The following is a 22,908-nucleotide window of genomic DNA, read 5'->3' as shown; positions in this document are numbered from 1 at the left end:
AGAAATTCACTACCTCATTGTTACAGTAGATATTAGTCTGACATACTGCTTAATTGATCCCATAGGTATAATTATATGTCAGCAAGATTTTGGAGTCTATTCTTCTATTTTACTAAAGTAAGAATGCAGCTATTACAGAACAAATAGACACAGGTGATGCAGCCCCCCACGGATCATAACAGCTCCGTCAGCTGGCATTGTTGCAAGCTCAGATCTACTCATCTAGATGAACAAAGTCGGCTTCCAGTTCTTCATCAGAAAGTGCTGGTGGGGGTTGTCAGATGTGTTTCAATGTAGATGCCCAATCCAATGGCCAGCAGATGAGAGATCAGCATAGATGGAAGAAAAACTTTAAGACATTCTGCTGAGAATAATTTCCCTTTGTTCATAACACTAGTTTCTCATGCTGAGAGCAGCTGTGCACTTGGGGTGTTTAAAGGGGAACTGCTTCAGGGAATATTTTCTGGCCAACGTGACTAATCTCATATCTAACCTAAGTTTTTCTTTAAGATGCTTTCAACTTCTTTCTTTTCTCAATACAATCTTCCTCAGACTGAGAGTTGTTTTTCTCTCCAATCCTTTGGGTATCTTTTTCAGAAGACCTCTTAGTGTCTCTTGGTGCCTTTAAGAGGTGGACTGTCACAGTGACAACCCTTGGAGCTGCTCTATCCAGACTCATGCTGGGAATCCAGCTGTTTTTTCCTTTGTCAGCCGTATAAACAGAAACCGAGGCTGAAACTCTTCTGTTTCCATTATTGAGAAAATATAATTCTGCCCAGGAGCCCTTCAGCCTCTTCTCCTGCAGCTCAGGGACCCCACTCTATGATGTAGCACTGGGGTGCAGCTGTGACAGTTGGGGTTCACATGGGATATGGGCTGCCTGCTGTGGGCTGTGGGCTGTGCCTCAGCGGCAGATAATAGAGGTCAAGAGAGGACACAGGCTGCCAGGAGCGGGCAAGCAGGAGTACTGCAGGCCAGCGCTCACAGAGTAGGGACCCATTGCTTTGATGTGTAAATAGCCAAGAAGATAGCAAACTGTTCAATAGCACCTGTAGCAGAGTGGGAGGCTACCTTCTGCAGGCATCAGGCTCCAAGTTGCAAAACTACTTCCTGTCATAATGATGAAGTTTATTATTTTTTGAATATGGCCAACTAGCATACACAGATACCCACCCCCCATTACCAGGTAAATTTAGGGTGAACTATGTATGACAAATGGTGCTGTCAGGTCCTCCACTTGTGGACTAATGATGGTGACCTTGTTTCTATTTTTGCACTCTCCTAAGCAGATTGCCTGTCAATGAGCCGGTCACATTCCAGTTTAACTGTGTGATACAATAGCTTTTTTTCTGTTCTATTATTGTGGAGCTTTTCTGGGGTTTCCCCAATTTTGCTTTTAATTATATTCTCCAAACACTGTCCAGAATAGCCAGACATGATATAAACATATAAAGTTCCCACCATACTTCTCACTGGAGGGGCCTTTCCCTGTCAGGCTTCCAGCCAATCCACAACTGTGCTACAAAGTGCATGCTGCCCCCACAGTACGCAGGCAGAATGGTGTCTCTGCCTATTTGGGATCTATAGTCCTCTAAAGTCACTTCTAGAGAGTTTTTAGACCATATTTCTACAAACTCCACAGGGCAGTGATCAACCATTCCACCTCTTTCAGTGACCCCAGTATCATCAGACCTGAAATGGATCCAGAGACCACAGGGCCCAGAAACAGTCAGGATAACCCATGTGCATTGAGTAGATATGAGAAAAATCTCAACTTTCTCCTTCCTCTTCTTGTCCAAATGTCCACACATGTGCAAATAACACCTGCTGCTTTTCTACCCAAGACCTAAAACTATGCTCTGAATTCTGATTCCAGACCTTGAGATTTGAGAAAAGAGAAAAACTTTTATTTGAGGAATTCAAATTTTAGGCCCAGAGAGATGCTAAGATGAGGCCACAATCATGTCGTACTGCCTTGAGCTATGCATTCATCTCTTGAAACTGGTTGCTATTGCCATACCTAGCTGTACATTAACCTAATAATCCCACACTGGACACTACACCCCACACCCTATAGCTTAACAATATGTAGCCAATCAGTAATGTTATTTCTGTAAATCAGTAAGAATTCCTCACAAACAACTCTGTATCAGCCCACTACTTGTCCTTTACTTTTGCCTTTACAAATCCACTTGTAACTGCTGCTAATTGAAGTGTGTATTGAGGGCAGCTTGAATCTATGCTCCCAGGTTGCAATCCTCAAGCTTGACCCAAAACTCTACTTCTATGAATGTTGCCTCAGTTTTTTCTTCTTTTCTTTCTTCCTTTCTTCCTTTCCTCCTTTCCTCCTTTTCTTCTTTCCTCCTTTCTTCCTTTCCTCCTTTCTTCCTTCCTTCCTTCCTTTCTCTCTCTCTCTATCTCTCTCTCTCTCCTTTTTTTTCTTTTTGAGGTGGAGTTTTGCTCTGGTGCCCAGGCTGGAGTGCAGTGGCACGATCTTGGCTCACTGCAACCTCTGCCTCCCAGGTTCAAGTGATTCTCTTGCCTCAGCCTCCTGAGTAGCTGGGACTACAGGCGTGTGCCACCATGCCTGGTTAATTTTTTGTATTTTTAGTAGAGATGGGGTTTCACCGTGTTAGTCAGGATGGTCTCGATCTCCTGACCTCATGATCTGCCTGCCTCTGCCTCCCAAAGTGCTAGGATTATAGGTGTGAGCCACCGCACCTGGCTGCTTTTTTCCTTTTCAGTCAACATACTATTTAGAGGGTGCAGTCTCTTTGAGTGGATCTCTCCTTTGGTTTTACTCTGCTTGCTGTAACACCCAAGAATGCAGAGACAGGTGGATCCCACCTAGAACCTGCACGTAAGAACTGGCCACCATCTGGGATTTACAAAACAGGGCTAGACTAAAGATTGAGAATGTACAGAAAACCCACAGGAGACATTTTCTTCATAGTGAGGTCAACATTGACATCTTAAAGTCCCCCTTTCAGAATGTGTCCCTTTGAGCTTTCCAGATCTTGTCCAGTGACTTGCTGCAGATAAGCGAGGGGCTTCTCATGTATATAGAATCTGATGGCAGAATCTGTCAGTATAAACAAGCATCGTTAAACCAAAATTAAAATTCTGAGGCCTTCCCAACCATCTGAATGGACCCTTCCTCTTGGCCAGGGCATTCCAAAGTGAACGTGAAAGATTAGCTCAGGCTATGACAGGAATTGGGGGTTAGACATGCTTCGTTATGACCCCTTCCCTTTGGAATTTGGGAAAAGCCAACTAAAGTTAACATCAACACAGACCTTTAGTCTGATAAGAAACATTTATACTCTATTAGTTTTGAAGCCTGTGACCTGGAGGCTTCATCTGCATTATAAATCTGTGGTCTGCACAACCCCTTATCACAACCCAGACATTCCTTTATATTGATAATAACTCTTTCAGCCAATTGCCAATCAGAAAACTTTTAAATCTACCTGTAACATGAAAGCTCCAGTTTTGAGTTCTCCTGTGCTTATGGGCTGGCCCAATGTATATCTTATATGTATTTGATTAATGTCTCATGTCTCTCCAAAATATGCAAAACCAAGCTTCACCAAGACAACCTTGGGCACATGTTCTCCAGGTCTCCTGAGGGCTGTGTCGTGGGCCATGGTCACTCTAATTTTGCTCAGAGTAAATCTATTCAAATGTTTTCCAGAGTTTGACTCTTTTTTTCCATCACATCTTAGCAGTAAGAGGTCAATGCCATATAATAATTAGAGCTATGACCACAACTACATCTACCTGTAAAATGTGATACTAGAGTACAGTATTCTTGTCCTTCCTCTTTCCTAAGAACTAGCTAATTAGGATGGGTGATACCACATCTGGATCCAAGTTCTAGAGCTCCACCAGGACAATTCGATTTTCTATTTAGAGTCAGGTTAAGTCTCTCTTGTCTGAATCACCATGTGGCCATAATCCCAGTGTCACTAGGAACCGTCTCACAATGACCTGTGTGTCTGTGAGACATTTGAGGATGTTCTGTGCAGACTCGGACCAGGCTGACAAGAGTGTCTAATTCTGGTTCCATCCCAGAGTAAGATAAATGAGGCACCCAGTGTTTGTTTCTCTCCTCATGGAAGGAAGCTCCTTGGTTGGTATCCGGAGGAGAGTTTCTCCAGTTTCTTGGTATTTGGGTGAAAAACAAGGAGGAGGTCTGGAGACTCAAACTGATAAACCAATTGCCTCCACCTCATATGCCATGAGAAAAATAGGTGAAGCAGTTATGGTCCCTACCATCTAGGAACTTTCAGTCTGGAGCAACCAGATAAATGGTAGAATTCAGCACCATGTGGTCAGTACAATGAAGGGAGGTGTGCAGGGGACTTGGGCTTCATTGGCACCACATCCCTTATGCTGTTGTGACTTCTGATGTCACCACCTGAAGGGCTATTCATACACAGAAGAGTTGTGATGGTTGTTGTTGCTATTTCTAGTGTTTTTACCTTGCTAAGAACACATATTTAGCTTTTAATAAAATTGTCCTAGAGAACCCTAAGGGCTTTGGTTAAATTTCTTGGTATTATATGTTATAAAATAGACAAAGAGGTAGCTAAAATAGATTAAAATTACACAAACTCTTAGGCTTAGGAAAGAGAACTGGAAATACCCCAGGAGCTTTGAGAACATAATTCTACATAGGACCCTCTCCTTGCCCCAGCCCTGTCCAGATTCACCCTCTTCTGGGCCTCATCTAGTTCTGGAATCTCTCCTTTTGGGTGGTGGCTCCTGCTGCCTCTCCAGAACTTGTGCTCAAAGTTTCCTGAAACTCAAAAGTAGATAAATGGAATCAATTTACTGTATATTTTGGAGCCTTAATTTCTTTCTTTTTCATTGAAGCCAGGGCTTGTAGAGACATCCTACCCAGCAACCTATGTTCTATTTCTGCAGATCCAGTAATTGCTCCACAAGTCACAAGAAAGTAAACACAAACATAACAATGAGAAATCTCTCTGAACTACACTTTACCCTTCCTTTCTATATTCCTATGGTCTATATTTATCTTTCATTCTATATATTTTCTTTCAAAATCAATGATGAAGAAACAGAAGAAGAAATTAAAATGCTGGTTCCTTCATCTAAATCCTGGGAATTATTGAACACTTAGTACCTAACTCCCAGGCTATTATGAGGATTAAGTCACATAATGTGAGATTCCCAGAACAGTGCTCCTTAACATACTTCTGAGCACATATCATCTGCTTAATAAACATTGCATTAGTGAATCTGTACGTGTTATTTTCCAAATGCAGACTGGCTCAGACATTGCTGTTTTTGCCTCCATCTGTGAACCTTAAAATGCCATCAAAGAATGTGATCTTTCACGATGGAGATTTGTTGTCTTCATTTGGATCATATGTACTTGTGACAACAGTGCTGGGTATAAAGGTCTCTGTGCTGTGCCTACTCTTTCTTCAGCTGAGTGTTGCTAATAGGTCCAGGGGGAACAACATCAGCATTGACGGGACCGTTCATAGACCCTTTCAAAACCTGCAGAATCACATCACGTATGGTGGGGCTAAGATTACCAAATGATTTATATGCACAGTGAAGCTGGAAAGACAATGCTTGGCAAAGTGGTTCTCAGCCCAAGCTTCTAATTAGGATCACACGGCCAGTTTGAAGAAACCTCTTGCCTTGTGCCCTCCCTCAGAGGCTGTCTTTTGGTCTGGGTGGAAGCATCCATGTTGTTTTAATTAAATGCCTCATGTAATTGTGAGGTGAGGCCAGGGTCAAGCACAAGGGTTTCAAGATACATCATGAGAGTTGATTTCAACTTTTGCTCCAGAAAGAGGTCACAGGGCCTGCTCTCCTTGGGTTTGGTAGGGTCAAGTCAGTGCAGCACATATTCCCATTGCTGCAGCAGAAATTTCTGGCATCTGTGCTAGGTGAAGACACCTGAGGGCAAGAAAAGAGAAACTGACATTTTGATATTTGAGGAGGACCTCATTGTTCTCAAATCTCATGTGTTATAAAAGACAGAAGGGGTGGGCTTTTTCTGAACATCTAGGTCCTTCTGCCTGTTGTGGTGACAGCAGGTGAGTGGATTGTGCTGATGCTTTTAAAGTCATAGTCTCAAGATTCAGGTGTGAGTTTTCCGAAGAAACCTGTGAGGGAATCCCAGAGGAAGAAGAAGAAGAAGAAATGGCTTGTTCTCTGGTGAATGTGTCTTAGATTGAGCTGCGTCCACTCTGCTTCCTGGAATTCCATGTGTTTAGAACTAGCAAACCTTTACTCCTCTATTTGTGCTGTTCCTCCTTAATGAATTTGTTTCATCTATTTTTTTTCTCTTTTCTTCTAATAGTCAGGGGCTTCTGGAAATTTTCTTTGCTATATACCAGAGCCTTCTCCACATTCTCTTTATCTCGCCTTCTTACAAGCCATGCAGAATTCTCACCATGAATTTATGACCTGTAATATTTAAAATGTTCCCTTTATGGCTGTTGAACATGAGAAGGTGTGGATAATCAAGATTCCTATTGGGGAAGTGCTGGAGTCCTTGTATATTAGTGAAGAAGGAGAACATGTACTGTTTAGGTTCCATCTGTGTTTCTCATCAGCTCTGTGCAGAAGAGGATTAAGAAAATACACATTTGAACAGAATGGCATTTATTGCCCAGATTAATTCAGAAAGTTCTAAGAAAAATAAGTTGGAGATACTTGCTCTCTAGGATGCTAAGTAAAGACTATTTAAATACACTATTAGAGATTACAGAACACGGGAGCTATCTGTTGCTTGGACTTTTCATATACTCGATGTCTTTTGATGATTAGATTGAGATTATAGCTTACCTTTTGGGGGGGTCAGTATCACAGCAGTGGTGATGTGTCCTCTGCCTCAGCACACAATAAAAACTTGTCCTGTTATAGTTGGTGTTAATTTCATTCACTTGGAGAAAGAGATCTCTGACAGATTTTTCTGCTATAGAATTAATTGCCTTTCCCTTTATTATTTAGTACCTTGGGGGCACTTACCAGCTGATGTGCATAAACCATCACATTTAATTTGGAAGCTCCCCTGTCTTCTTTGATTCTCTTTACAAGTATCTTTCTTTGAAAAATGAAGGATCTCATTGTTTACCTGTCAGAAAAACTGGGATAAGCCCAGGCTCTGCCACTGACTGGGTGTTTAACACAACATTCTTTGTAGGCCAGAAATGTTAGCATCACTGGTGAGCTTGTTAGAAATTCAGAAACTCAGGCTTTATCCCAGATCTCCTGAAACAAAATCTGCATAATCAGATCTTCAGTTTATTGTTGTGCATATTAAAATTTGAGCAGTACCCTGTATTTAGCCATGACTTTTTCATCTGAAAAATACATACAACTTACTCTGTACGATGTAAATATAGTCCTCAAAAATGTATGTCTGTGTTCATGCTCTTAATGTTATATTTTATTATACGGAAAAGCATACGCTGATACACTGGTGTTAGAGATCTTATTCCATCCTCTTTCCTCCAGGAGATAATATTTCTGTGTTGAAAAGTATTTTATTAGGTGACTCTAGGCAATCATACAAGTCGCAATCAGTCCTCTTCACTCTTTTCATCTTGAGTCAAATTAAGAATTATGCCTATGGCCACTTGATAAACATGTGTTTGTGTACATTTTTTTGTGTTTGTTTTTTTCAGAGACTGTTGACATTCAGGGATGTGGCCATAGAATTCTCTGTGGAGGAGTGGCAATGTCTGGACACTGCTCAGCAGGATTTGTATAGGAATGTGATGTTAGAGAACTACAGAAACCTGGTCTCCCTGGGTGAGGATAATTTCAATAAATTTTTCCTAATATACCACAAGGGTTTCATTTCCGTCCTTTGTAGAATGTTTTTTGTAGTTTCTGCTTTCCATGAATGTATTTTAGATTCCTTCTTTCAAGACCATCTTGGAGATTTGTTGTTGTAGAAAAGAAATTCTTGAAGATGTTCTATTTTTACCTGAACTTTCCCCTTTCCTGAGCTGATCTGTGTTTTTAATTATAGATAAGTGGTAATTCCAGAAGTTTGGTGGCTTAAAATATTGTTGCCCACACCTGAAAATCCTATTGCCCCTACTAATTTTTGATTCAGTAATACTGGGTAGTGGAGCTAAAGACCCAGAAATTTAAAATGTGTCCTAAATATTCTGGAGGTTCTGTCATGAAACAGTATTTGGGGATTTTCTAGACTTCTATTATGTCTTCTTTTCCCTACTAAAGATAGTACTAGGTTGATAATTGGAAAATCACAGCAACAATTACTTTTTAAAATAAAACAGGTATTGCTGTCTCTAAGCCAGAGCTGATCACCTGTCTGGAAGAAAGGAAAGAGCCTTGGAATGTGAAGAGACATGAGACAGTAGCAAAACACCCAGGTAAGTGAGAGTGAATGAAGCAGATGGCACAGCAGATGACAGATGAGAGGTCCAAGGTCAATGAGGAAGCCAGACCTTAAAATGTGATTTGGGAGGCCTGCCTTTCAATGGAAATAGTTTGTGAGAAGCCTGGGTTTCTTTCTCTTTCTCTCATACAGGGGCATCTTCTGTCTCATGCCCTTAAATGCTCTATGGATTCTACTTTCCCTTTAGTGATCCTCCTTCATGTTTACATTGAGAGGCAAAGTCCTTTTCATGGCATATGAGGGACTGCATGATCTGACTGCTTTTCTGTTGCCTTTAGGGACACACAAATATATATTTTTAGAAACCATGGCAAGCCATTTTTAAGTTCCCCTTTTGAATCATGGCTGAAATTTGTGAGAGTAGTGGTGATATTGGGATTTGTTTCAGAAATTCCAGGAACACCAGGGACAGGTGTTATGAGTTTTCTGCTTTAAAATTTTCTTCACCTATGAGGTTTCAAATGTGTTTCTACAGAAATTCATACTCGGTAATTTCATCAGAATACTAAGCATATGCCCAAACTAAAAAAAAAAAATCTAATATGATTTTACTTCACTTTTTTTAGTATGAAGTGAGTTGGTCATTTAAGGTCTACATGCCCTAATTCCTTAACTGTAAGATAGTTTAATTTATCTACTCTGTACATTGCTCAAATATACTATGCCATTAGGGAGCTTACAACGTTGCTGAGCACATATTAAAGTCCCATTTGTGACCTTATTTTTAATAACTATTATTTTATAATTTTATCTTGTTTAATATGAAGCTTACCTGGACTGTGTCATTCATGTGCCTGTGTATATATGTATGTGCATATATATTGCGGATTTTTTACAAATTACTTTTGTATAACTACATATTTTTTGTGTGTAATGTAATGACTTGCTGTGTGTATACCCTGTGAAATAATTAGTACGATCACATTAACAGACATGTCTACTCTTAGTACCTTTTTTTGTAGTGAGAACACCTGTTTACTGCCTTAGCAAATTTTAAGCATACAAAACATTGTTAACAGTAGTCATGAAGCTATGTATTATATCCTTAAAACTTATTCATCTTATAACTGAAAGTTTGTATCCTTCATTTTCCTCACCTCCAGTCCCTGGCAACTAACACTGGACTCTGAGTTTATAAGTTCAGCCTTTTCATATTTCTTGTATAAGTGAAAACAAGCAGTATTTCTCTTAATGTGCATTTCTTATTTCATGTAGTACAATGTCCTTCAGGTTCATCCATGTTGTTGAAATGGCAAGATTCCATTATGTTTTATGGCTGAATAATATTCTATTGTCTATTTGGTCCATAATTACTTTATCCATTTGGCATTCACAAACATGTAGGGTTTTTTATATATTTGAAATTGTGAATAATGCAGTGAACTTGGGAGTGCAAATGTTTCTTGGAAATATTTGCTTTGTTTCCTTTGATTATATACCCAAAAGTGGGATTGCTAGATTGCCTGACACTTCTGTTTTTCAGATAACATTCATATTGGTTTTTATATTGACTCTACCAATTTAAAACTCTCCAGGAGTGTATAGAATTTTTTTTTCACATTCTTATCAATAATCGTTATATTTATTTACATATATATGTAAAGATGTGTGTGTATGTGTGTATATGTATATAGCTCATATAGAGATGGATATATCTATACAACTCTGTTCCATCCTAACAGATGTGAGGTGATAGCTCATCATGGTTTTGATTTGCAGTTGCCTGATGATTGGTGATGTTTTGTAACTTTTCATATATTTGTTGGCCATTTGTGTCTTCATTTTAAAATATGAATTCAGTCTTTTGCCTATTTTTCAATTGGGTTATTTTTATTATTGTTTTGGCTTTGGATTTGCTTAGTTCCTTATTTTTCATATATTATTCTCTTACATGTATAGTTTGCAAGTATTTTCTCCCATTTCATAAATTTATTTTATTCTATTTTCTGTGCAAAAGCTTTATAGTTTGATGCCATTCAGCTTGTTTATATCTCCTTTTGCTCCTGTACTTTTGGTGTTGAGGCAAAAAGAATATATTGCTAGGACTATCAAGATTTCTTCCTATTTTTTAGGAGTTTTCAGGATTCATGTCTTGTATTTAAGTCTTCAATCAAGGTAATTTTTCATATGGTGTAAGAAAAAGAATCTAATTTTAATGTTTTGCTTGTGGGTATCCAGTTTCCCCAGATCTGAGTACTGAAGACACTATACATTTTTCACTGTGTGTTTTTGGTGCACTTGTTTAGGGTTGACCTTATATGCATGGGTTTATTTCCAGGCTCTCTATTCTGTTCTGTTGGTTTTTGTGTCCATTTTTTTCCATGCTTATCATCCCATTTTTCTTAGTGTAGTCTTTAAATATAGTTTGAAATCATAAAGTATGATGTCTCTTTGCTTTGTATTTTTTCCTCAAGATTACTCTGGCTATTCAGATCTATTGTACTTTCATATACATTTTAGGATTGTATTTTGTATTACTGTGCAAAAAGCCACTGGAATTGTGATAGGGACTTCACTGAATCTATAGATGACTTTGGATAATATGGTACTTTAACAATATTTATTCTTCCAATCTATAAATGTGGGATAAATTTACGTTTCTTGTATCTTCTTCAGTTTCTTTCATCAATACCTATATCTTTCAGTATAAAGATCTTTTACCTCCTTGGTTAGATTTGTTCCTTAGAAATTTATCACTTTAATGTTATTTTAAATGAGATTGTTTTCTGCTTTTTTAAATCAGGTAGTTTGATGTTCGTGCATGAAACCATAACTGATATTTGTATGTTAATTTTATATTTTACTAATATATGGAGTGCATTTATTAGCTTAGACAGATTTTGGCTTACTGTTTATAGTTTTCTGTATATAGCATCATGTCATCTACAAACAGCAACATTTTTTCTTGTCTTCAACTTAAATAACTTTTCAAATAATTTTACTTGACAAATTTTGTCACATACTTTCAGTGCTATGTTAAAATAAAAGCATTGATGGTGGGTACAATGTGGCCTTGCATTGGTGCCTGTGAATCTGAAGAAGTAAACACCTTTTCAAGTTTTTATAATCTGGTTCCAAGAGGTAAAGATCTTCTCTTGTTGGTTCCCCCAGGGGATGGGATGCCCTCAGGGTTTGTAGTGAATAGGGGTTGTAGCTGGGTCACAAGGCTGCTGGGTCTGCCTTCGGTTGTCTTGTTACCAGGGTCTTGGGTGATTGTGATCCCTGTCTTATTCCTGGGCAGACTGGATTTCCTTCAGAACTTGGGTCCGTAGGGCAGAAACAAGGACAGATGTCTGTAGTTAAGTCTATATATGGTGGGTCTTATTATCAGGGCGTGGATGAGTGTGTGGCTCCCAGTGAGCACCTGGGCGGGTTTTCCCAGGTCACTGTGTGGCTTGCTAAATGGACAGGACTGGCCATGAGCTGTGACAAAGGAAGCTAGAACTGAGTCACTGAACTGTTTCAGGGACCACAGTAAAGGCCAAGGTCTGCAGGCCTTGGGTGTCTCTTCCAAGGTCTCTGGACAGACAGGACGATTCCCAGACTGTGCCTGAGTTTCAAATGGTTATAGAGTCTGTTCAGTATTCTCAGTGGGATCGAGTTGAGTAGACCATTTCTTGCTGTGTAGCCAAAACCAGGAGTCGTCTAGTTTGCCACCTGAATGAGGGCCTGCCTTCTACAATGGATGCTTCTCAATCTCAAGCTTTAGCAGGGTTTCACAACTTCCCCCCTGGATCCCAAATGTTTCTTAAAGGTACGCTTTTTGACATGGGACCTTGCTATATTTCCAGGCTGATGTGGAACTTCTGGCCTGAAGCAACCTTCCTGTATCATTTAGTTGTGATTACAGGTGTGAGCCATGCTCACTCTCTCATAAAGACACTTTTATCAGGGATAACCTACACTTTTTTTGTGGCTATGGGATCATACAGAAGCCAGGCACCATCTATTCTAACAGTGTACTGATGTAAGTTTCTTGTATGCTTTGTTTCTATTTTCTATTTCAGAGTTGTAATTTTATATTCAGACATTCAGAACAATATGCCAGAATTTACATGTGATGTCTGAAGCATATCAGATAATCAGTAGGCACCTCATATTTGCCAGTCACTTGTAAAATTTTTACTGCAGGCAAAAAGGAATCATAGGATTTCCACCCACTTTCTTCAGTCTACATCTAAATGATAATATGATTTATTTCCAAATACTTATTTTATATATCAGTGACTCTCACTTTATTTTACAAAACATATATAGTTTTTTCTATTTAGAAATGTAACACTATTATATGCTTCTAAAGGTTAAATTACAACAGTATTATTTTGTGTAAGAATAGCATCAATATATTAAAACATACTAAAAATTACCTTTCATGTCTTTTAAATGCTTACTCATTAAAATATTTTTATTAGAACCTTTTATTTATGGTATAGTGCAGTTTCTATGAAATTTTACTGCCATACACTCCATATCAATGATTTAAAATACCTGCTTTCCATGAGTGCACATGGTTGATAATTTTAGTTATTTGGACAAATACTTTTTAAATGGTACATCAATGTTGCATTTCACATTTTATGGGTAAATATTTATCTTACTAAATTTTGAAATTTCATTTTTTGTATAGAATTTTGACATCAGTTTACTGTTTTTTTTGTTTCATTTATGTGTTACAATTTTAGACAATGTGCAACTTCGAATGTACATTTTATGTCAGTATGGGGTTTAATTAAAAGATGAATCAGCCATATGTCTATCATAGTTAAGTTATATGTATGTGATTTTACCTATAAATATGACTCTAGTTTTGTTATGGCTTATCTACTATATTTGTTTTCTTGGTTGACTTATCCTGTCCAGGTGACTGGTAGTCATTTAAATTATTTTTCACTTATTTTCACCATGTGTTTAATGAATATTTTTTTTTGTACAAGAGAAACACTTTTGTGATTTGAAGGTAATTTTTGGAAAGTTTTATTTCTGTATGACTTTTTAGTTATCCTTTGAAAAAAGTTTAATTGTCATGAAAATACAAAACATAAAATTTACCATTTTAATTGTTTTTAAGTGTACACTTTATGGCCAGGTATGGTGGCTCATGCCTGTAATCCTAGCACTTTGGGAGGCTGAGGAAGGAGCATTGCTTGAACCCACGAGTGTGAGACCAGCCTGAGCAACATATGGAGACCCGATATCTACAACAAATTAGAAAACTTAGCTGGGTATGGTGGCATGTGCTTCTAATTTCAGATACCTGGGAGGCTGAGGTGGGAGGATCACTTGAGCCTGAGAGTTGGAGATGGCAGTAAGCTGTGGTCACATCACTGCACTCTAACCCAGGCAACAGATTGAGACCCAGTCTTTAAAAAGTGTAAATTTCAGTCATGATAACTATATTGTTATGCAAAAGGCCTCTAGAACTTTTACATCTTGCAAAACTAAAACTCAATACACGTTAAGTAACAACTGCCCATTTTACCCTCTCTCCAGCCCTGGACAAACACCCTTCCACTTTCTGTTTCTGAGTTTGACTACTAAAGATATCTCATATAAGTGAAATCAGATAGTATAATGACTCTGTTACTGGCTTATTTCAGTTGACAGAATATTTTCAAAGTTTATTTTGAAATGTGACAAGATATCCTTTAATAATATTCCCTTGTGTGTATACAGCACTTTTAAAAATGTGTTTGTCCAGGGACATAAAGATTGTTTCTGCCTTTTGGTTTTTGTGAATAATGATACAACAAACATGGATATTCAAATGTTTTCCAGGTCAGGTGTTGAATATTTTGGATGTAGATTCAGAAGTGGGATTGCTGGATTATAGGATGCTTTCCTTTTTAATATTTTGAGGAGTATTCATAATATTTTTTAGCTACATTTTTTTCACATGGGTTTTAATTTCTTCACATCCTCAACAAACTTGATATTTCTTTTTAAAGTTGTAATGGCCAGTCTAATGGTTGTGAGGTGATTTTGTTGCATTTATCTACAAATTAGTAATTTTAAGCGTCCTTTCAAATGCTTTTTGCCATTTTTATGTATTTTTGGAGAAATGTCAGTTCAGTCTTTTGTCTATTTTTAAATCAAGTTATTCAACTTTTGTTGATTTTTAAGAATTATTTATGCTACATATTAACTCCCATCACATGTGGTTTGCAAATATTTTCACCCATTTCTTAAGTGACATTGTTACTCCACCAAATGTTTCCTTCGATGTGCAGAAATTTTGAAGTATAATGTAATTCAATTTTTCTGTTCTGTGTTGCTCATGAATTTGATGTCATATCCAAGAAATCAGTACCAAGACCAATGTCATATCTTACCCCTGTTTTTTCTTCTAAGAGTTATATTATTTATATATTTTGAAGTTTAGCTATTTTGTTAAAAACTTCTTTTGTATATGGTACAAGGAAAGAATCCAACTTAAGTTTTTCAGTGTAGATATTCAGTTTTCAGCATCATTTATCTGTCTTTGTTTCAGTAGCACATTGCTTTTCTTCTTGTAGCTTCATTCTTGTAGTTTCATTCCATTTTGGTCAGAAGACATACATTGTATGATTTTGGTCTTCCTAAGTTTAATAAGACTTGTTATGTGTCTTACCAGAATGAAGAATATGGTGTATTCTGTTGTTTTTGACTGGAGAGTTCCGTACATGTCTGTTACGTCTAATTGGTCTATGGTAAGGTTTGGATGTTTGTCCTCTCCATATCTTGGTTGAAATGTGATCCCCAATGTTAGAGGTGGGGTCTGGTGTGAGGTGTTCGGGTCATGGGAGAGAATCCCTCATGAATGAACTGGCACCATCCCCTTGGTGATGAGTGAGTTCTCACTCTTTTAGTTCCCACGAGAGCTAGTTGTTTAAGGGCATTCGGCACATCTGCCTTGCACATGCTCCCTCTTTCACCATGTGAAATGTTTGGTCCTCCTTTGCCTTCTGTCATGATTCTAAGGTTACTGAGACCCTCACCAAAAGCAGATGCTGTCACCATGCTTCTTTTATAGACTGCAGAACCATGAGTCAAATAAACCTCTTTATAAATTACTCCATCTCAGGTATTCATTCATAGTAATGTAAAATGGACTAATAGAATTTGTAATGTTATCCAGGTTTTCTTTTGTTTATCTTCTTTTTTTTTATTTCTCATTTATTTATTTACCTTACAAGTTGAGACTCTTCAATTAAAACTATTGTCTATGATTGGAGTAACCTCACACAGTAGAGTAGTCTATTGTAGTAAATGACTACTCTGTTCTTGCCATGTTTTATCACTTTAATGTGTAAGGCAACCATATGTGATGGGCACTATCATCACAGAAAACAAGTGGCAGACCCGGGACTTAAATCTATAAAGTGTTGCAAACACAAATCTTTTCAGACGTGGCTAATATAAATGACAAAATTAGGCCAAGAGTGAGGCAGTACGAACTGGTGAGGACTATTACTTTTCCTTTTTGTTTTTATAGATTTAAATTATGTTTAACAAGGGCAAATAAAACTTAAGAAACATAGTAATTTATGTTAGCAAAACAATCATTGAAATACTCAAACGTAAGAAAATAATGAATGGATTTTAAAATTTCAGAGAATTTAAGAAGGAACTTAGAAAAATACCTTTGATGTTCAGAATCACTTATAGGAAGAGTCAGAAAAGTAGAGAAAATGAAGACACATTTATGTCATAAAGAATACAGAGTAGACAATACAAGATTAGAAGTCAAGTTTTGGGAAGTACCACTAAAAGGTGTTTATTTTATTCCCTGATAAAACTATCTCCTTGGTGACACTACTTGAAACATAGGCTTTTCACACACAAAGACAGGGTATTTTGAGAGGTAAAGAAATAGGCTTTCCTATCAGACAAAGAAATGGAATATGGAAGAAATGTACTGAAAAGAGAATGCTTTTGTTTATCTTCTACCTGATCAGCATTTCTCTCCTTTAGTTATATTTTCTGATCAAATTTTAAAATAAATTTTAAAATAAATTTCTACAAAACAATGTAACATTGGGATTTTGATAGAGATTATTTTGAATTTGTTCACCACTGTGGGTTATACTGACATGTTAACAAAATTAAATTATTTGACCCTTGAGCAAGAGTATGTTGTAGAGTGTGTTTAGTTTTATACTTTCTATTCTGGTTTTTCTATTCATTACTGAAAATGGGATCTTGGTGTCTGCAGTTACTATGTTGTTGTACATTTCTTTCTTCATATCTATCAATATTTGCTTCATATATTTGGGAGCCTGATTTTATAGTTACATATACATATAGATAGTTATAACAGTTACAAATTCCTAGTAAGTAGACTTATTTTACCATTATATAATATCAGTCTTTGCCTCTCGTTCTGGTTTTTGACTTAAAGTGTGTTTTCTCTAATATAATTATGACCACATGACCCATTCATGGTTACTATTTGCATGGATTTTTAAAATTCTGCTTCCAGCCTGTTTGACTGTTTAAAGTGAGTCTCTTGTAGATTGTGTATTTTATAATATTGTTTGTTTAGCCATTGTATTTCTTTAAGTAGTTTACACTGTTTTTATTGAAACAATTTCTTTTTTTTTTTTTTTTGAGACGGAGTCTCGCTCTGTCGCCCAGCCCAGGCTGGAGTGCAGTGGTGCGATCTCGGCTCACTGCAAGCTCCGCCTCCTGGGTTCACGCCATTCTCCTGCCTCAGCCTCCCAAGTAGCTGGGACTACAGGCGCCCACAACCGCACCCGGCTAATTTTTTGTATTTTAATAGAGACGGGGTTTCACCGTGGTCTCGATCTCCTGACCTTGTGATCCGCCCGCCTCGGCCTCCCAAAGTGCTGGGATTACAGGCGTGAGCCACCGCGCCCGGCCTGAAACAATTTCTTAAAGAAATGAATGTACTACTACTATTTTGGTTCTTACTGTTTTCTCTTTTTCTTGTAGATAGGTTTTTCCTCATCTCCTGTTTGACTGCCTTCATTTTTGTTCTGTTGTTTTTTAGTGACATGTTTTGATTATTTTCTCATTTTATTTTGCATACTTTCTATGAATATTTTCTTTGCGAGCACCTTGAATAATGGAGATTACATAAAACATCTTAATGTTATAACAATGTATTTTGATCTCATAACAACTTCAATCAAATATGAAAACTGTAGCTCTTTACATCCTTTAGTTTGTTATTAAATTCACAAGTTATTTTTTATTGTATATCTAGTAACAGATTTATACAAATTTATATATTTTTTCAAATTCTATAGCAGAATTTTAGTTTTATGCACCATCATTACGATAGTAAACAATTCTATATCTGTTTATATATTTACATTTAATGAAGAGCTTTATATTTTGAATATGGATTTATGATATTGTGTGGCATTACTTTGATTTTCAACATAGTGGATTCTTTCTAGCATTTTTTAAAGGCAAGGTCTCATTATGTTGCCCAGACTGGTCACGAACTCCTGGCCTCAAGCAATCCTCCTATATTGTCCTTCCAAATTTCTGGGATTATAGGCATGAGCTGCTAGTTGTGGTGCAGTTTTGCATTTCTTGTGGGAGTGTACTAGCAGTGATGAACACCCTTACATTTTGTTTATTTTGGAAAGTCTTTATTTTTCCCTTATTTTTGAAGTAACTTTCTAGATCAAGTATTCTTGGTTGATAGTGTTTTTATTTTCATCACATTCAAATACGAGAAACTCTTGGCCCCTTTCTTCTTCAAATAACCTTTGTATTTTTTTTTTTTCCTATGTTACCCTTCTAGGAGTTTTTTCATGAATGTATTTTTCTACTTGCTGGTATCTGATAAGTTTCAAATTTCATGTTTTAATTTTGTTTTGAAATTTTGTATTTCTGTGTTTTGTGTTTTACAGTATGCTTCTTGACATCAGGTAATTCTTTTAGTTTTTATTTTATAATTTTTTTTGAGATGGAGTCTCACTCTGTCACCCAGGCTGCAGTGCTTTGATGTGATCTCAGCTCACTGCAAAATCTGCCTCCTGGGTTCAAGTGATTCTCCTGCCTCATTTTCCCAAGGAGCTGGTATTTCAGGTGTGCACCACTGTGCCCGGCTAATTTTTTTTTTTTCTTTTTGAGAAGGAGTTTCACTCTTGTTGCCCCGTCTAGCATGCAATGGTGTGATCTCAGCTCACCACAACCTCCGCCTCCCGGATTTAAGTGATTCTCCTGCCTCAGCCTCCTGTGTAGCTGGGATTACAGGCACCTGCCACCACACCTGGCTAATTTTGTATTTTTTGTAGAGACAGGGTTGGTCAGGTTGGTCTCGAACACATGACTTCAGATGATCAGCCTGCCTTGGCCTCCCAAAGTGCTAGGATTACAGGCATGAGTCACGACACCTGGCCAATTTTTATATTTTTAGTAGAGATGGCGTTTTACCACTTTGGCCAGGCTGGTCTTGAACTTCTGACCTCAGGGGATCCTCCCATCTAGGCCTCCCAAAGTGCTGGGATTATAGGCATGAGCCATTGTGTCCGGCCATTTTATATTGTCATTTTGTAAGGCAATATTCAGCTCTACACTTTTAAGACAGTGTGGGGCAAAAGTCAAATATGAGTCAGCCATATGTCTGTTCCCAATATAATTATCTCTGTGTTTATTTGCTTGTGTAAATATTCCCCCTGTAGTGTCTATGACTTTTATATTCTGTTGTTTGGTTTTCAGTGGTTGTTTTATGCTGCTCAGATGAGTAATCATAGAAATTATCTTAATTTCAATATCTATTAGTCAACTTACATTATTTTTGTGTGGGAGAAACACCTGTGATTTGAAGATAATTTTTAAAAAGCATCATAGCTCTGTATCTCCTTTAGGTATTATTATTTATTTTTAATTATCAAAAACACATAACTTGAAATTTACAATCTGAAATTTTTTAAGCATTCAGTTAATCATGCCAAGTATATTCATATTGTTATGCAACATATCTCTAGAATGTTTTCGTCTTGCAAAACTAAATCGCAATACACGTTAAAGTGCTACCAATTTCCCCCACTGCCTGGTCCTCTACAAATACTACTGCTTTCTCTGTGTCTAAGTCCTTTAGATACCTCATATAAATGGATTAATACAGTCTCTGTCTATTTGTGGTGGTCTTATTTCCTTTTGCATAATGCTGTCAAGATGTATCTTTGTTATAGCTGTTAGAATATTTTCTACTTTTTGAAAACTGAGTAATATCCTATTATTTTTATATTCTATATTATATTTATCCATTCATTTGCTGAGGGAACTTTGGGTTGCTCTCATCTATTGGCATTCATTAATAACACTTCATGTGACTGTATATGTGACAGTTTATATTTGTGCTGTATTATATTTTATTGGTCTAGTTATTCATTCACCTTTATGCCCATACTAAACTGTTTTAATTACTATAGCTTTATAATGTCTTTTGAAATCAAGAACTGTGATACCGCCAACACAGTTTCTGCTTTTAAAGATGGTTGGTCACTTCACTGTGCCTTGAAATTCTATATGACTTTTTGGTTGCTGTCTCTATTTCTGCAAAAATGAAATTAGAATTTTAGAAGGAATTGCATTGAACCTGTAGATCGCATTGGGCAGTGTGGGCATTTTCACAATATTAATTATACCAACTTTTGAAGAAGAGAATGCTTAAGCGAGTGTTTCCGTGTATTTGTGAATTTTTCACTTTTCTTCCAGTTATTGACTTACACTTTCAGTCCATTTTGGTTATACATCTGTAAAATTTCATTTAAAAAAAAACTTTTGACTTCTTTTGTGGCCTAACAAGTGCTCTGTTCAAGATAATTTTTATGAGCTGTTGAGAAGGGCATGTAACCTGATGTCATTGAGGTATGATTTCTATACTCCGTAAGGCATACTTTTCTTCATCTGCTCTGGAGTCCTCTGCCCTCCTATCAATTTTAATTCATATTTTATTATTCATTACTGAAAGTGAGATATTGAAATATTCTTTTACCTATCTATTGCTTCAATTCTGTTAATATTTGCTTTATATGTAACCATGTGAGACAGACACACACCCAACCCCCTGTACACGAATACATGTATACATACATTTGTCATAGGTTCCCAGTGAATGAACCCCTTTCTTATTGTTTAATGTCCTTTTTTGTCTCTTGTGACTTTTAACCTAAAGTATATTTTATAAAATATGATAATTTTTGACTTAAGGTATATTTCATGTAATATAATCTTGACCTCTCCTGATCTCATTTGGTCTATATTTACAGAGGATAACTACTTCCATCCTGCCAGTTTTAGTCACTTTTCACCATTAGATATAAAGTGACTCTTGTAGACAAACAAAATTGGTTTTGGCTTCTGAATTATTATTATTATTATTATTATTATTATTATTATTTTGAGATGGAGTCTCACTCTGTCACCAAGCTGGAGTACAGTGGCACGATGTTGGCTCACTGCAAGTTCTGCCTTCCGGATTCAAGCAATTTTTCTGCCTCAGCCTCCCTAATAGCTGGGACTAGGACACGCACCACCACACACAGCTAATTTTTGTATTTTTCATAGAGATGGGGTTTCACCATGTTGGCCAGGATGGGATCAATCTCTTGACCTCGTGATCCGCCTGCCTCAGCTTCCCAAAGTGCTGGGTTTATAGGTGTGAGCCATCATGCCAGGCCTCTAAATAATTTTCATAAACCTTTTCATTTGGTGTATGCCTTTTGATTTGGAACTTTATTTAATTACTATTTCAACAGATTTATGAAAAGGAAGTACTTACTATTGCCATTTTATTGTTTTGGTTTCTTTAGCTTTTTCTTCTCTCTGTTTTCCTTTGTGTCTTTTTGATATTCATGTTGATATGCTTTCACTGCTTTATTATTTTCTTTTGTGTATTTATATAGGCATTTTCTCTGTGGACCCCTTGGTGATTATATAAAACTCAAAGATACAACAGAATATTTTAATCTGGTAAAAACATAACTTGAGTTGTGTGCAAAAATTTTTCCTTATTATATTTGTCCTCAACTTTATGTTACAGATATCAATTTTATCTTATGTTAAATACACACTGACAGATATTTATGATTATTTTTATGCTTTTATCTTTAAAATTTTAGAGAATAATTAAAACGGTTTACAACATCATTATGCTAATGCTACAGAATTTTATTTTTGTGTACGTGCACATATTTTCTAGATAATTATATGTTTTTATGTAATTATGTGTTGTTTTCTAGCATCATTTTTTTAAATGAAAGTGATTCCTTTCATTAGTTCTTATGAGGCAAGTATAGTGCTGATATACTTTGCAGCATTTGGTTTTATAGGAAGGTTATTATATTTTTCATTTGGTAGAAAAGTTTTGAAAGTTATGTTAGCATTGCTTGAAAGCTTTTTTGTCAGCAGTTTGACCATATGTCACAATTCCCTTCTGGTCTGCAAGGTTTTCATGGATAAATTCAATGGTCATAGGAGCACACTTACAAATGACACATCACTTTTCACTTGCTCTCAATAGTCTCAGCTTGTCTGACTTTTAAAATCTTCTCTTGTATATGTGTCTTGTTATGAATTTCTTTGTGTGTACTCTAGTTGGAGTTTGTTGAGCTTGATTTTTTACATCCCTTTTTCTTAAATTTGAGAATTTCCCAGTCATTATTTCTTCTTGTAATTTTCACCTCCACAATTTGTTTCTTTGCTATTTTAACTTTTGTTGATAATCTCATTTCCCTGATTTTTGAGCATTATTCAGTTTATTTTGAATTTTTTAAATTATTTTATACATCTCTATGTTTTATGGTTGCTTTCTGTAATTTTTAATTTTTTTTTATTGGACCACGTTATCCTGATATTTTGTACACATTGTATTCCTTGGTTGATTTTTTTTTTAACAATAAAAAAAAGCTACATGTCACAATCTTTATAATGTGGTTTCATCCTGACAGTCTGAAACCTATTGTCTGTGCTAGACATTCTGAGAGCCTCTCAAATCTGTGGTTAGGATATGTCTGGAATGGTGTGATTATTTTTCAGTTAAATTCCGTGTTTCTTCTTAAAAGGCTGTAATCATTTCCTACACATTTGAACCGTCTGTAGTAGTGCAGTCTCTCTGTTGCTGTAACAATCATTTACCACTGATCACAGCATACCCAAGCTGTCTTTCAGGTTTATCCCACCATTCTTTTCAGTAGCCTGTTTCACAGGAGACCAAAACCCATCTTTTGAAACATCTAAGCCAGAAGTAAGCATACGTTTGTGAAAATCATCTTTCTCTTTTGAGGAAGTGGCCAGGAGTTGGCAGTTTACTCCTAAAGGCACCATGCTGTATTGCAAAGGAGGAAAGGGTGCCTTGGGTAAATGTAACAAACTCCTTCCCCTTTTATGTGGCTTTTTGCATTGTCCTCAGCTGGGGGCCTGGAAACACTTAACTCATTTATAGAGTTCCCAAATAGGCATTTTAGTCAGTATGTTGTTGTTACATATATATGTCTATGAAGCTATTAGGGCCTATGGTATTTTGTTTT

General features: G+C 36.7%; 1 protein-coding gene and 1 pseudogene across 1 annotated transcript; one reads left to right on the top strand and one right to left on the bottom strand.

Moving 5' to 3' along the window:
• Positions 1 to 254: 254 nt before the first annotated feature.
• Positions 255 to 5,514, bottom strand: LOC717263 (BCL2/adenovirus E1B 19 kDa protein-interacting protein 3 pseudogene; annotated as a pseudogene).
• A 961-nt stretch (positions 5,515 to 6,475) lies between these two features.
• On the top strand, positions 6,476 to 8,401 carry LOC100423607 (zinc finger protein 722-like). The gene is made up of 3 exons (XM_015129422.3): positions 6,476 to 6,565; positions 7,674 to 7,800; positions 8,298 to 8,401. Exons 1-3 carry the CDS (start codon positions 6,476 to 6,478, stop codon positions 8,399 to 8,401), a joined length of 321 nt encoding a protein of 106 aa, XP_014984908.2.
• The last annotated feature ends 14,507 nt before the right edge of the window (positions 8,402 to 22,908 follow it).

The sequence above is a fragment of the Macaca mulatta genome, chromosome 16, assembly GCF_049350105.2.
Source record: "Macaca mulatta isolate MMU2019108-1 chromosome 16, T2T-MMU8v2.0, whole genome shotgun sequence".
NCBI classification, from domain to species: Eukaryota; Metazoa; Chordata; class Mammalia; order Primates; family Cercopithecidae; genus Macaca; species Macaca mulatta.
Note: the sequence above shows the minus strand (reverse complement) of the source record. Positions and strands in the feature narration are given on the sequence as shown.